This window comes from Populus alba, chromosome 7 (assembly GCF_005239225.2).
Source record: "Populus alba chromosome 7, ASM523922v2, whole genome shotgun sequence".
NCBI lineage: Eukaryota > Viridiplantae > Streptophyta > Magnoliopsida > Malpighiales > Salicaceae > Populus > Populus alba.
The window spans coordinates 4,489,045-4,503,949 of NC_133290.1; the positions used below are offsets into that span (position 1 = coordinate 4,489,045).

General features: G+C 27.8%; 1 protein-coding gene across 1 annotated transcript; it reads left to right on the forward strand.

Annotated features, from left to right (window-relative positions):
- Positions 1 to 5,238: 5,238 nt before the first annotated feature.
- LOC118063263 (scarecrow-like protein 15) lies at positions 5,239 to 7,292 on the forward strand. Its single transcript, XM_035077259.2, has one exon. It carries the CDS (start codon positions 5,383 to 5,385, stop codon positions 7,021 to 7,023), a length of 1,641 nt encoding a protein of 546 aa, XP_034933150.1. The 5' UTR covers positions 5,239 to 5,382; the 3' UTR covers positions 7,024 to 7,292.
- The last annotated feature ends 7,613 nt before the right edge of the window (positions 7,293 to 14,905 follow it).

Sequence of the window (14,905 nt, forward strand, 5' to 3'; positions counted from 1 at the left end):
TGAATGATTATAAATTGGAATCTCAAACCCTAACTTTTGTGTTCTACAAGCTGCCCTAATTAATTCCCTCGATCTCTTTCTTCTATCCGTCGCGTGTGTTCCGTGTACTTCAGAGCCTTAATACCTAAGTATTTGACTTGAACCTTCTCCCAAAATAAAATACTCCCAAGCATGAATCAATGTTAATCACGAGTTCATGCAGAATATTAGTTTTCTTCCAAGGATGCTAAAGAATGCTGCCTTGTATTGGTTAATTGTTTATATATATATATATATATATATATATATATATATATATATATATATATATATATATCATGGAAACACAAGAACCAAATTATTTAGAAAAATTCATCAACCCGAGATCTCTAATCAAACATTGATTTCTATATAAATCAAGAGATGTAAATGATACTATTCAAATCAGAAATATTCTCTGCTAATAATTGACTACTTAGCACTTGTTTTTAAATTTCTCATGGAATCCTTTGGTTTTGTTGTATTGCATTTTCTAGAATAATATTGTCACTTTCATAGTACGTACGAAGAATATGTCTCGAACTTCACAAAAATGAAACCAATTCAATTTCGCATGATTTGCTATGAGCGAAAGGTTAATTAATTAATCTGTCGGGGAATTTAGTATTGGAGAGTTCTATATAAGTAATAAGATAACAATTCTTTATTGGGGAATTTAATAATAAAAAAATATAAATTATATTTTAAAATTTCACCAAACAACTTAAATTTTAAATTGAATTGATTTTTTAAGTTTAAGCTAAATAATTTGTCAAAATTATATTTTCTTTCAAATTAAAGAATCTTAAAAACACATCATTTACTTGACTAAACTTCTTCGAATATTTATTTCAAAAATTGAACTCAAAAAACAAGGAAGAAAGCAAAACGACCCGCTAACTTTTGAGGTTTCATGCAGTAATCTGCACTTTAATCATTTCATCTTTTGAACGACTAAAATTTTTGAAACCATATAATTCGAGTGAATTGCTCCTCTTATTACAACATCTGAAGAGCTTTGAAACTCGACCACCGCTTTTTATTAATGGATTTCAAGGGAAAAAATCGAAAGAAAAAGAAGAAATCTTACAATATATTAGTTTATTTAATACATGGAAAAGAACTGGCAAAATAAACGCGCGCAGTGCAAGAGGGAGCAGCTAGCATTGGATCCCTCAAGATGTTTCCATTAAAGAACAATAAAAACTAAGAAGAATTGTAAAGAAGGAGACGCATGATGAGCTTTGATTACGGCATGACTGCATGCATCACACACAAAGCTAGCTAAAATTTGAAATATCTTTTTCGCAGAGGTGGGCATGCAAAGGCAAAGGTAGCCAAAAACCCTTTCTCTTTGTCCTTGAATGGTGCCTTCTTCCTTTCCAGTGCCTGTGGTACTGTTTTCATCATCCATCAATCAATCAATCAATAAATCAAAGATAAAACCACTAACCTAAACGAGAACATATTCTCTTCTTCTTTTTAGTTTCCTTTTCTCTTTCCATTCTTCCTTTCTCTTGGCCGCCAAAGCTATACAGATCTTACGTGGGCTTGGATTCTACTGCTAAACGCAGCTGTGTGCGAAGAAAGATCGATGAACCTCAAACCTTTGATGCATCTATGTACATGCATATCCGACAAAAAGCCTCCAAGTGGGGCCCTACAAAGTCAGCCGTAGCCAATCAGATCGGATAGGATGTCAAATATTGGACCCCACTCCTGGGTCATATCTTTCGTCAACAAGAACTCTATAAATTGTTTTTCACTATCTAGCAAGCGGTTATCGGTTAATGGTAAAAAATTAAAATAAAGAGGTTTACTTTTTTAATTTTAGATTTGAGTAAAGTAATTATTAATATAATAATTATTAAAGATTTATATAATTATTAATTTTAAAATTAATAAAATTAGTTGAGATATATATAAGTTGGTCTGGATATTCATATTAATAATTAAAAATAGAATTTGGTAACTTTACTTTCCAACTCCTATATTGTGTAGTAGAATTAATCACATAATCATGCACCCATAGCATAGGGAGGAGTTAATAAACTGAAATATTTGTTAATAATAAGATTATTATTCGAATGGCTGCTAAAGTTAATGATAAGAAGTTCAAAAAAAAAAAAACATTTTGATTAACATGGTATGCATATTAACTATGTGTAAGAATAGAAACTAAATAAAAAAAACTCAACTTGATTGGAAAAAAAGAAGAAGGAGGGTTGAAATAACTCATTTACAATAATAAATGGGAAGTCTTGGTTGAATACTCTATTGTAAAATTAAACACCAGATGGCTAATTAACAAACGTAAGTAGTGACACATTTTTTGGAAAAATAAAAATAAAAATTGATTGTGAAATTACAATGCAATTTTTTTATGTGTGTCTACAATTAATGAATCGAATCCCGTCTAAAACTATCATAATTTCACCCCAATCCGTCGAGAAAGTAATTGAATTTTATATATTAACCTGTTCAGTCAAATGAAATAGAACCTATGCTTTCTATTTCCAAGAAGATGTGACAATGAGAGGGTGCATGGTAGTGTTTGTTCTTGGGACTTTTGTGGGGACAAATAAGTTAATGGAACATTGACGCTCACAATTGACCTATTCCTCGTTTTGCACTTGAAATCAGTAAAGAGTGCGGGTAGGGAAGATAGTTGTAGTTATTTCTTAAAGTATGTTTTATTTAAAAATATATTAAAATAATATTTTTTAAAAAATTATTTTTGATATTAGATTATTAAAATAATCTAAAAACACTAAAAAAATATTAATTTAAAGTAAAAAAAATAATTTTTTTAAAAACACAAAAACAAATAGCCTATACTATTTGAAAACTACTCTTTCTTATTTGATTATTCAATTATATCCCTATGTTATTCAATAAATAGCTTTAGTAGATTTTTCCCTTGGAATGTTAATTATCAAGAATTGAAGGATGAGTAAATTGTCTTTACTTATAAAAATTTCAAGAAATTTCATTTTTTTTTTTTTTGTAACTTTGAGCACCCAAAACCTTAAAAATAAGCCCAAGCACTTGAGCCTATAACTATGCCATGTGCTTAGATTTTTATTTTTTATTTTTCTAATTTTTTTAAGTAGATAATACCTTATCTATTGCAGCAGACAAAACACATGATGAATCATTTACATATTAGATTTTGAACACTGTAAAGATGGTTAAAATATCAAGCACTGCAATCTTTTACCTAAAACCCTGACTTCAACATATTTTCATTTAAAAAACACTCAAGAAATTAATTCTCTAACTCAGAAAAAAAAAAACTTAAATAAGTTAAAAATACAAAATCAAACAAAAAAAAAAACCTCTTTCAATCTCAATCCATCTCTAAAGGACATAACAAATTTGGACAAAATCCAAACCCTAAATTTTTGAAAATAGCGTTGACACAATTTTTTTTTTTAAATGCCTTACCAAATTTTTTATTTTGAACCCTTTATTTTTTTATTACCCCCCACAACAAAACCGAATTAATTCTTCTTCGCAAAACTAAAAACCAATTTAAGGCATAGACTTCTTTTTGAGACTGCACAAAACAAACTGTTAAATTCAATCATTAATTAATATGAAATGATAAAATAAAAATAATTTAATAACCAAATAAAAAAATTTAAGAAAAAAAAATACCATGTTAATGCACAATATTTCACTCATATAGGTCATAGTAAAACACTGAGGCATACTGAGGCCTTTATTTTTTTTTAATTGAATTGTATTATAGAACACAATGTATAATTGAATAAGAGAGTGTTGTGCCAGTTATTTTTCAAAATGTTTTTTATTAAAAAATATATTAAAATAATATTTTGTTTTAAAAAAAATATTTTGACATCAATATATCATATGATCTGAAAACATCAAGAAAAAATTAATTTAAAATAAATAAAATAAAATAAAATTTAATTTTTTTAAAATACTGTAAAAACAAACCCCTCTAAATAAAACAAATCAAACAATTGATAGAGACACCAGGGTAAAAAAAACTACTATTTTTTTCCATATTTTATCCTTTCTCCTAAATTTATTCAGGAAGACAGGAAGTACTATTTTACTAGAGATGGATTTTAAATTTTTTTGAATGAAAAGGATGTAAACCTGTTTCACTCTTAACTGTTGATGTATTTAAATTTTAAAGGGGAGTTTGACCCCACATTTCAATAGGAGTGTTAAAAAATTTTGAATTTTTTTTATTTTAAAATATATTTTTTTATTATTTTAACATAAAAATTAATTAAAAAATATTATTTTAATATATTTTTTTAAACAAAAAATATTTTTTAAAATAATAATTATCACTATCACAAACACCCGTTGAGTCTACAAATTGTCAAAACTTTGATGGCACCCTTTTGAGATTCTAACTTGCAAGAAGCTCTATCTGCTAACTCCATAAGTCCATATGATGTGAAGGGGTATCAACTCTCATTTCTATTCCTTTCCTGGTCTAGCATGAAGCTCCAGCTTTGAAGTCTTGTATCCTAGGGTTGGATAAAGTGAGTGTAATCAAAATGGCAAATGATTTTATTTGAAAGGGTAGTTGTAGTTGTTTTTTAAAATATTTTTTATATTGAAATGTATCAAAATAAAAAAAATATTTTTTTTATTTTTAAAAAATTATTTTTTAAAAAATATGAGTTAGCCCGTGTTTCCAACCACTCCATATTTATCACTTCTTTGCTTTCACTCTCTGGGTAGGCAGATCACAAGAAGGAAACTAATGTAAAATCATTGAAGAGAAAGAACAATTGGGACAGGCAATATGTTTGAATGTGGCAACTTCACATTTTGTTCTACAATTCTTGAGTTCTGCAAAAAACAAAAAAGAAGTCAATTCACAATTAGTGTTTGCAACTGAATTAATATATTTATACATATAATTTATTAGGCTAGAAACATAGTTAATTTCCATCCCCGCATCTTTAACAGAAGCAAAATAATTGAGGTCTGCAAACTGGCAGCAGTGGCCGTAACTTAGTGCCACCACCATGAAAGAAAACTACTGCCAGAACAATATCAGAACAGGTGAGGTGGGAAAATAAACGACGAATCCTAAAAAGGCTAAAGGCAAAGTAGAGACTTGAGTTACAAGCTTCGAAGAGATAAAAAGGACTGGTCTGACTCGTGTCTAGCATGCCATGGCCACACATGTCTCTCATGGATCACCATGCCTTGATACCCCTCATGCACACAAGCAAAGATAAAAAGCCAGCGATCATAACCACCAAAAGCCCCCTCTCCCTTGCCACTTTCTAAAGCACTCAAAACAAGTAGAGAAAGAAAATTGAAGGAGTTTCAAACACAGAGGGGCTACTTACCTTTGTGTTCTTAGCTATGAAAGTTCCAGTTCCCTCACCACAAAACAGCAGCTGCAACAACCAGTCTCAAAACCCAAAACCAGTGTCTTGCAACAACACCAACAGTAACAGCAGAAACATCAGCTTTAACCCCAACAATCAAAACCTGTGCTACGAACCCACTTCGGTTCTTGACCTGCGTCGAAGTCCGAGTCCTGCACGAGCTGGCAAACCGGCCTCTGCAAACGATCCTATTGAGTGGGATGATCATGTCTTGCAAACTTTGGATTGGGATTCTATCATGAGAGATTTGGACTTCCATGATGATTCTGCTCCTGTCATCATCAAGAATTTTCCACAGTTCGGTACCTGCAGTGAGTCTCAAATCCAAAGCCATAACCTTCCTGAGTTCACTGCATCTCATCAGATGGATGCTACCCAGTTTCTTCACTCTGATTTTAACGATATGTACATTAATTCTATCCCAACTCACAACTTGAGTTCTCTTGATTTGTCCCATAGTTTTCATAACAATATTGGAAATTGGAATGCTGGTTTTGATTTCATTCAAGAGCTTATCAAAGCAGCAGATTGTTTCGACACGAACGAGCTACAACTTGCACAAGCGATGTTGGAACGGCTCAGTCATCGACTTCAATCACCAATTGGTAAACCACTCCAAAGAGCAGCTTTTTTCTTCAAAGACGCTCTCCAGTCTCTCCTTGCTACCGGATCAACTCGGCCGCAAACAAATCCTGTAATCCCTTCGTGGTCCAATATTGTCCAAACCATTAAGGCCTACGAGGCCTTCTTTAGGATCTCTCCAATCCCCATGTTCGCTGACTTCACCACCAACCAAGCTATTCTTGATTCCCTTGATGGAAATTCAGTGTTTCTTCATGTCATAGACTTTGATATTGGATTTGGCTGCCACTATGCTTCTTTAATGAGGGAACTTGTAGACAAAGCAGACTCGTGCAATAACCTCACATCTCCGCTTCTTCGAATCACTGCTGTTGTAACAGAAGACACTGTGATTGAAACCAAATTGATCAAAGAAAGACTCTCTCAATTCGCTCATGAGCTCAAGATCAGACTCCATATAGAGTTTGTGCCTTTCCGTACTTTTGAAATGCTATCTTTCAAAGCAATCGAGTTTGTTGATGGAGAGAAAACTGCTGTTATCTTATCTCCAACAATATTTCGCCGTCTAGGTTCAACAAATAATGTTACTGCGTTTGTTAATGATGTCCGCCGAGTTTCACCAAGTGTAGTCATAGTTGTGGACAGTGAAGTGTGGACAGAATCTGGAACTGGATCATCTTTTAGGAGGAACTTCGTTGATTGTCTTGAATTTTATTCAATGATGTTTGATTCCTTGGATGCAGCAGCTATTACTGGTGGCGATTGGGCTAGGAAAATTGAGATATTCCTTCTGAAACCCAAGATTTTGGCGGCAGTTGAAGGGTGCGGAAGGCGAGTGGCGTTGCGATGGAGGGAGGTATTTGTAGGGGCAGGAATGAGGCCAGTGCAACTGAGTCAGTTCGCTGATTTCCAAGCTGAGTCATTGCTGGGGAAGGTGCAAGTGAGAGGTTTCTATGTGGCAAAACGGCTGGCTGAGTTGGTTCTTTGCTGGAAAGATAGGCCCTTTACTGCTACATCAGCTTGGAAGTGTTAGAAACAAATGGTTATCTTGGTATATTAGAAGTTGATTAGGTTGTTTTTTTATGATGTAATGATGAATGTATCCCAAAACTACATAGTTTCTTACTTTTGGTAGTTCTCTCTTTTCTGTTGGTGTCTTGCTAGAAAGAAAGAACGGGGCTGAGTTTCTCCAGTCACTCTCTAGGTCTCTCTTTTGTATAACTTGCACAGAACTTTTGCCTGTTATCAAAAGATCTGTAGAAATATAATTTGAAAGGGATAATCCCAATTAGGGAATCATAATCTTCCAGTTCTCTGTTCCCATGATTATTTTTTTTGCATGAAGTGTTTCTGACTGAAAAACGAGTCCTAAATGGTCCAAGAAACCATATGAAATGTGCAATCCAAACCTCCAAGAGTTTCACCAATTTACAGCAGAAAATCTCCAGACCTCCATAGCTGACTAAACCAAGAAAAGCCACCCGCTAAAATCAAGCGGGACAGAACAGTAGCAAACGAAACCAGAAGGCCTCAATCCGAGCTTGATCATCATTTACTGCAGCTACCAATTTAGAAAATCCAAAGCTCAAGGCTTCCAGCCGGCAAAAACCCTCAGCAGATTTGACGGAAAACCAGAGAGCAGGGAGGGAAACAGCAGCGTAGAAAGAACAAAACTTGATTTTCTACAGATTTTACCCTTTTATAACTTCATTTTATTTTATGAATTCTGTTTTATTCTCCTACTATATGTTTGCATAACATTTTTGTGTCCTTCCCCATTCCTTACATTGGGTGTCAATAATCTATGCATGTACATCAAAAAATACATTTAGAAATTTAAAAAATGATAACAAAAAAAAAAAAAAAAAAAAAAGAAGGTTGGCAACTGAATGAACAGGGCATGAAAACAGCCATGCCAAGTCTGTCAGCAACAAAAAAATAGAATCCATTTATTCGAAAGAGAACAGCCAGATTTAAGAGATAAATGTAAGCCCTGGTCACATCAGCATGGTAATACCCTTTTAAATTAAATAAATAAAAAAATGTAGAAAATTACGCAAGAATAATTTCTCAGTGCAGAAAGGAATCTTAAAACATGAAAAAACTAATAATTGTCAAAAAGATAGAACTCTTACCCATAAAAAACAAAAAAAAAAACGAGAGAGAGGACATGAAAAGTAAATTTGATTGTTTATAACCAATCCACATGAAAAATAAATAAATGATAGGGTGGTATTCTAATGAAATAGTAATGATATCAATTAAACAAAAAAAAAATCAAACATATTTAAGCCAAAAATTAATACTGGGAAATTAGTTTTATTATGTTTGGAAACTTCATATTTTGGAGAAAAAAAAAAAAAAAACGAGTATTAACAGATCATTTCATCTACCTCCTTCAACAGTAAGAACACGAGCATTAACACAAACATACCATTATTCCTTCTTTCCATCACCTCCGCCGTAACCAGCTCCTTTAATATCCTTCTCAACCTTCGCAAAACGAGCTGCTTCCAAGGCTTGCATAATAGCCCCTTCCACAGCCTTCTCAGAATTAGCAGCTGCGTAACTGTCAACATTTTTCTCTTTCTCCTGTTAAAAAAATAAAAAAAAAAAAAGAGCAAGTTTTATTATGCTTTTTTTTATTATTATTATTTATAAACAGAGGATATTAACTGGAGAAAAGAGACTGAAATAGTAAGTGAAATTAAATACCTACATTACACTTGAAATCAAAATGTGTTAAACCAGTATTTATGGGATTTTTTGTATTTTTATCTGTGCTTAGAGTAATAATCAAGTTAATTTTGAGACACTTTAATATTTTAATAAATATAAAATATAATTTAAAAATAAAAGGTAGTTACTGATGCATCTAATACACCAGCATGTGAATGTTGTATGTGTTGTCGCATTAAAACAGAGTGTGAGATCATGTATAGTGTCTGAAGACAAATTTTTTTTGATATGATTAAAGTTATCTCGGCAACATGTAGCTTATCGATTTCTAGTTTGATATAACGGGCCTTTTTTTTTTTTTTTTTTTCTCTCTTGAATTTTGTGCTCGGGCCTTTAAAATATTAAAGCATCATTTTAATTTTTTTTAATTTAATTTAATTTTTTTAATTATTATTTATTTTATTTGAAATAATTTATAAAATTAGAAAAAAAATTTAGTCTTATCCTCTAAATTTTTTATTTTTCATATTTAGTCATCATTATTTTAATTGATATTTATTTTATTTCACCTCAAACTTTTTTATTTGTTAGATATGATCCTTATTTTTTTAATAAATTTTTTTTAAAAAACATTAATAAGTAATTTTTTAGCTTGTTTTTTATTACTATTTATTTTATTTAAAATAATTTATAAAATTTAATTTTTTATTTAATTTCACCTTCTATCCTTTTCATTTGTCAGATCTAATCCTCATTTTTTTAATAAATTTTTTAAAAAATATTAATAAGTTATTTTTCAAGTTATTTTTTATGACATAATTAAATACTAAAAGTTATTTTTTAATTTATTTTAAATAAAACTAATAAACATCGTTAAATAATTTACTTTTCATAAATTTATTTTTTATAAAATCTAATTTCTATAAAAAATCTATTTTTTTTAAAAAAAAATATATTTTCATATGGCTTTCAGAACAAGACTATCAACTTAGACAAACCTTCAAAACTGGATTCAAATAATTTGATTCAGTCGGGTTTACTTTTCTATGACGTTTGCTCCCAATTTTATAAATCTATCATAAACATTTCTTTGCTTTTCAACACTATGCGAGTGGCATGTATTTGAACAAATATGAAAAAGTAAATTAAATTCCATGCACAAAAATTAGCTTAGGCCTCACTCCAAAAGAAAACACAAGTGGAAAAAAAAAATAAGAATGATAAAAAAATCATTACTAAAAAATTAGTTTAATCATGAATAATAATAATTACTACTAGTAATAGTGTCATTACTATTATCATCATCATTACTATTATTGTTGTTATTATCATTAAAAAAAAAATCATAAACTTGATTTGAAAGATAAAATTAAAAACTATAAAAATTTTTTTTAAAAAAAACTAAAAGATTAAAAGAAAAAAGATCAAAGTAAAAATATTATATATGACAAATTAGAATTAAAATTTAAATTGAAAACAAATAGAATTGTAAAAAAAAGTAAATGACAAAAATCAAAACAAAAAAGATTGAATTTGAATGACAATTCAACTAACAATGAACACCAGAGTTTATTTTTCCAGGTGGAAGAGATAAATAAAATGGGAAAAAAAGAATATATTGGCCCATAAGTGACAAACTAATTACTTTAAGCTGACACGAACCAACTAAAAAGGAAGAGAACACAATAAAAAATCAAATGAGACAATGTTAGAGTATTTTTCATCATCGAGAGGCGTTGTACGTGCCACTAAAAGTGTGCAACGTCTATTATATGCTGGTGCGTGAACAACACGTAACATCTGTTTTTTCATATAAAATAATAAAAATTTAATATTAAATGATATACTATCCTTTTTCAAACTGAAAATTAAAAAAACTCTAGGTAAAAAGATTTTATTGCCCCTAATCTCATATGTTAATTTTTCTTGGCCCAAGAGCATACATGTGGTTTTTATGTGTGCAAAAAAAAAAAAAAACCCATGTCAGGCAATATTTTTTTTTTTTGGTTTATTTATTTATTTTACTATTCATTAAAATATGAAAAATCAATAATATTCTCGAAAAAATTTATAATAATTAATTTTGCCATGTCAAAAAATAAAAATACCCATCAAAGCCAATCAATTTTTTTTTTTGGAATGGTAAAGTATCATTTTACTAAAGCGGTGAGTAAAAAAAATTATGAATAGGGCTATAAGGAATTCGCCTTCTATTTTTAGCTATTTTTTATTGTAATTTAGTACTTGTGTACTTCGAGTAAAACAAAACCAATTAATTAGATCTTGTAATTTCAGAAACTATGTGTGTACTCGTTGAGCCATTTATAAATTAGTCATTTCATCAATTCCATGTTCATTTCTAATTTGTTTCTGTTTTATTTAAAAAAAAAAAAAAAAAAAAGAATAAAAGAGTAGATAATATGGAAAAGTTTGACTAGAAAATAAGGAAATCATAAAAAAAAAAAAAAAACATTAGCGGAAAATTAATAATTTCCAATGTCATATTATAATTATAATTACAAAATATACTAAAATGTCTAAATAAAACACTATAACAACTCTCGGTAGGTAAATATATATTTTTTCATTTTATTCTTAAACTTTTTTTTTTAATTGCATTCTTTGAGCATTCTCAATATTAATGATGAATTTATTTAAAAAAAAAAAATTATGGTAAGAAAAAAACAAAAAAAGAACCATAAATGTAAAATAAGGTGAAACCTCAAGGTTAATCTCAAAATTACTGAAAACATTTATGATTAGTTTATCTATTTTCTTTTTTCTTGCATTGAAGTCCTTTTAGGTTTTGAAATTTTTAATTTTTGTTCATAAATTCAGTTTCTTAACATTGTAGTTCATGAGTTTAAGAAAAAGAGAGAAAAAATCATAAGAAAATGATAAAGAAGAAAGAGTTCATAAATGATCATTTTTTCAGTAATGAAACTTGTCGTTATTGGTATTAACATGTTTTGTTGAAGGAGAAGAGTTTAATAATGATGGTTTTTTTTTTTTTTTTTTTTTATAAACATGTTTGGAAAAATAGATTAAATTTTGCTTAGATTTGTTGATTCGATTGATTTTTTTTTTTGAGTTATTTTAGAGTATTTTAGAGTTGAACAAGTAATTTATAAAAGTTTTTATAATAATTTTAGATAAAAACTAGGTTGAAAAATAGATAATGAACCTAAGCTTCCAAACATATGCATGCTTGAGTTTTTTAATTAAGGCTAGCCAGGTGGGCCTTGTTCACAGTGCCTGCCTATATATATTATATATATATATATATATATATATATATATAATGAATTTCCATTAATTGTTTATATTGAATTAGCTTTGTTTTTAAAATGATGATAGATTTGTTTATATTATTTTTTTTAGTTGCATGATATTTCAAGGAATTTAGTTTGATTTGTCTTTAATCCTTTTCCTCTTATATTTTTATATGAATTAGTTGTATTTGTATAATTTTTTTATAAAAAAAATAATAATCTGTTATTAACAACAATTAACTGTTAAGATATAATGAATGAAAAAATATTTAAAGTAAAAAGAACAGTTGATTTAAAACATTTCATGTGCATTTATCTTTTATTTTTAGTATAGAGATTGCTTTCCTACATTAATATTTAACTAGTGCTAATAACTCGTTTTGGTTTATTAGTTTATATGTTTTTTTAATTTATTTTATAAGGAATAAAAGCATTCTTTTGTTTTTTAATTAAAAAAATATGTTAAAAAATGATAATCATAATTTATTACATTTTTTTTTATAAGGTTATCATGGTTTTAAACAAACGTCATCAAATTGAGTTGGTGTTTAATTTTTTGAGTGTTTATTTTTATCATATAATTAAAAAAAAAAATTATGCAAAAAAAGTTATTAAATTCAGTAAAGTCCATAACTTGGATTGCAAGTTTGACGGGTTAACCTTGATCAAACCAACATGTCATTGTTTTTAATATTTTTTTAAATAATATCATCTTAATTTTTTTTTTTAAAAGCCAAATCATATTTTTATTAGCTCTCTATCTTGCCCTTGAACCTGTTAAATTGTTTGGGCCACATCGAGACAACTCTAAAATAATTTGATTTCAAGTCCATGCTAAGTAAGGAGCTGAGTCGGAAGGTTTTAAGATTACCTTGTTGAGCCGAGTTTAATAACATTATAATTTTTTTTTCCATTGCTTGGAAATATTTTTTTTTTGTTTAAAAGAATTTTGATCTGATTTGTTAGGCAATTATCTAGTTATATCTGAAAATACAAAGGAATTTCATCAAAAATTAATTTTTATGGGAATTGTTCGTGGAAAATATCCCATCATTTGTTTTCCTCCAAAGTTTATTTTTCTATCATTTATTTTAAAACAAATAACCAAGTAAAAAAGTATATTATTAATTAATTCATGTTGGAAATTTTTGTTGGAAATTATTAAAATATTTCCTCCTAAGAAGAAATTAAAAAACTAAAAAAATAATATAGAATGTTTTTAAAATATATTAAAAATATTAACAAACATTTTGTTTTTCTTTTTACAATCCAATCCTCATAAAAAAAAATGTGAAACAACATTAAAAAAATAGTTTTCTAGTATAATAAAACCTAAAATACATCATGTCAATTAAACAAAAAAAAAATCAAACATACTCATAAAGTCTATCCTAATAATATCGAATCACCAATCATATCACAAAATTATATGGTAGATGAATTTAATTATCATAATTATTAATTAATCGTCAAGAAGAGAGAAAGACGAGAAATAAAAAAGAAATTCCAACAACACAATCAAGAAATTGTAAAAGAGTGGAAAAGAAGAAACATAATGTTGATGTGAGAGTATAGAGATTTTAAGAGAGAAAGAAGAGATAATAAAGAGAGAGATGGGGTAAGAGAGAAGGAAGAAAGAGTGAAAGATTGTCGGGACGATGGTTTTGTGGAAAAAGAGAGATAGAAATTGGAGGAGAGAAACCAAACTTTTGAAATCATGTGTTTTACTAGTAATAACTTTAAATTAAAAAAATTTTTTTTTATATAGTTTGATGTTTAAGTTTTATAGTTATTAATATTAATATTAAAATATAAACTAGTCTGAATATTTATATTAATCTAAAAAAAAAATTTTTGGTTAGAATTTTTTTCAATAAACTTTTTTGAAGGTTTTTTTTAAAGAGAAACTCAAATTTCAGGAAAGAAATTGGAGGGATTGTTATTTACCTATGAAAATTATTATTATTGCAAAAAACATTAATTATTTTTTAAAAAATTTTATGAAGTTATTGATAGAATTAAATTTCCATTAGTAATTTCTTCAAAAAATAATAATAAAAATTAAAACATAAATTGAATTCTTTTCTGAAAAACTATTTTATCAGTAATTAGCACCAATTCCCGTCAATAAATAACGATTTTTATACTATTTAATTGTATTTTATCTTATAGAGACTAATTAATTAATTTCAAAATATAAACTATTCAGCCGCTATCTTTATCAAACATGATAGCTGGAAGTCTTTTTTCTCACTATTTCTCGCAAAATTCAAGATTATTTTGAATTAATATTTTAAAAATACTTATAGTGTTAATTAAAATCAGAACATGAATTAAAAATTTAAAACTATAATATACAGTATACATATTTTTTGAATATAATTCTTAATTAACTTCTATAGTATTAAATTTTAGATTTTGTTTTTAATTTTAAAATTGTCACATATTAATTCTTTTATGCCCAATAAATAGACACTTGATAGATTAACAAACAACCTCAACTGAATCTTTAATAAATAAAAAGTATAGAATCATAGTTTTTAACTCTAATTGGATGTCAATCTAAGATAAATTCTCGGTTATGTGGGTTTGCCCGATTAATTTAGCTTAATTATTTTTTTAATAAAAAAATAAAAATAATATTATTTAAAAAAGTTAAAAAAAATCAATTGTATTTTATTAAGTTTTTTCTAAACTAAAAGAGTGATGGGATAATTCAGGTTTTTAATGAAATTTTACTGTATCAATTTTTTTTTTGTTGAAACTGGAAAAAATTTAAAAATTTGTTTGGAAATGTGGTTGTAATTATTTTTAAAAGTGTTTTTATTATAAATGTATTAAAATAATATTTTTTAAAAAAATTATTTTTGATACCAGCACATTCAAAATAATTTAAAAATACTAAGAAAAATATTAATTTAAAATAAAAAATAAAAAATTATTTTTAAAATATAAAAATAAATA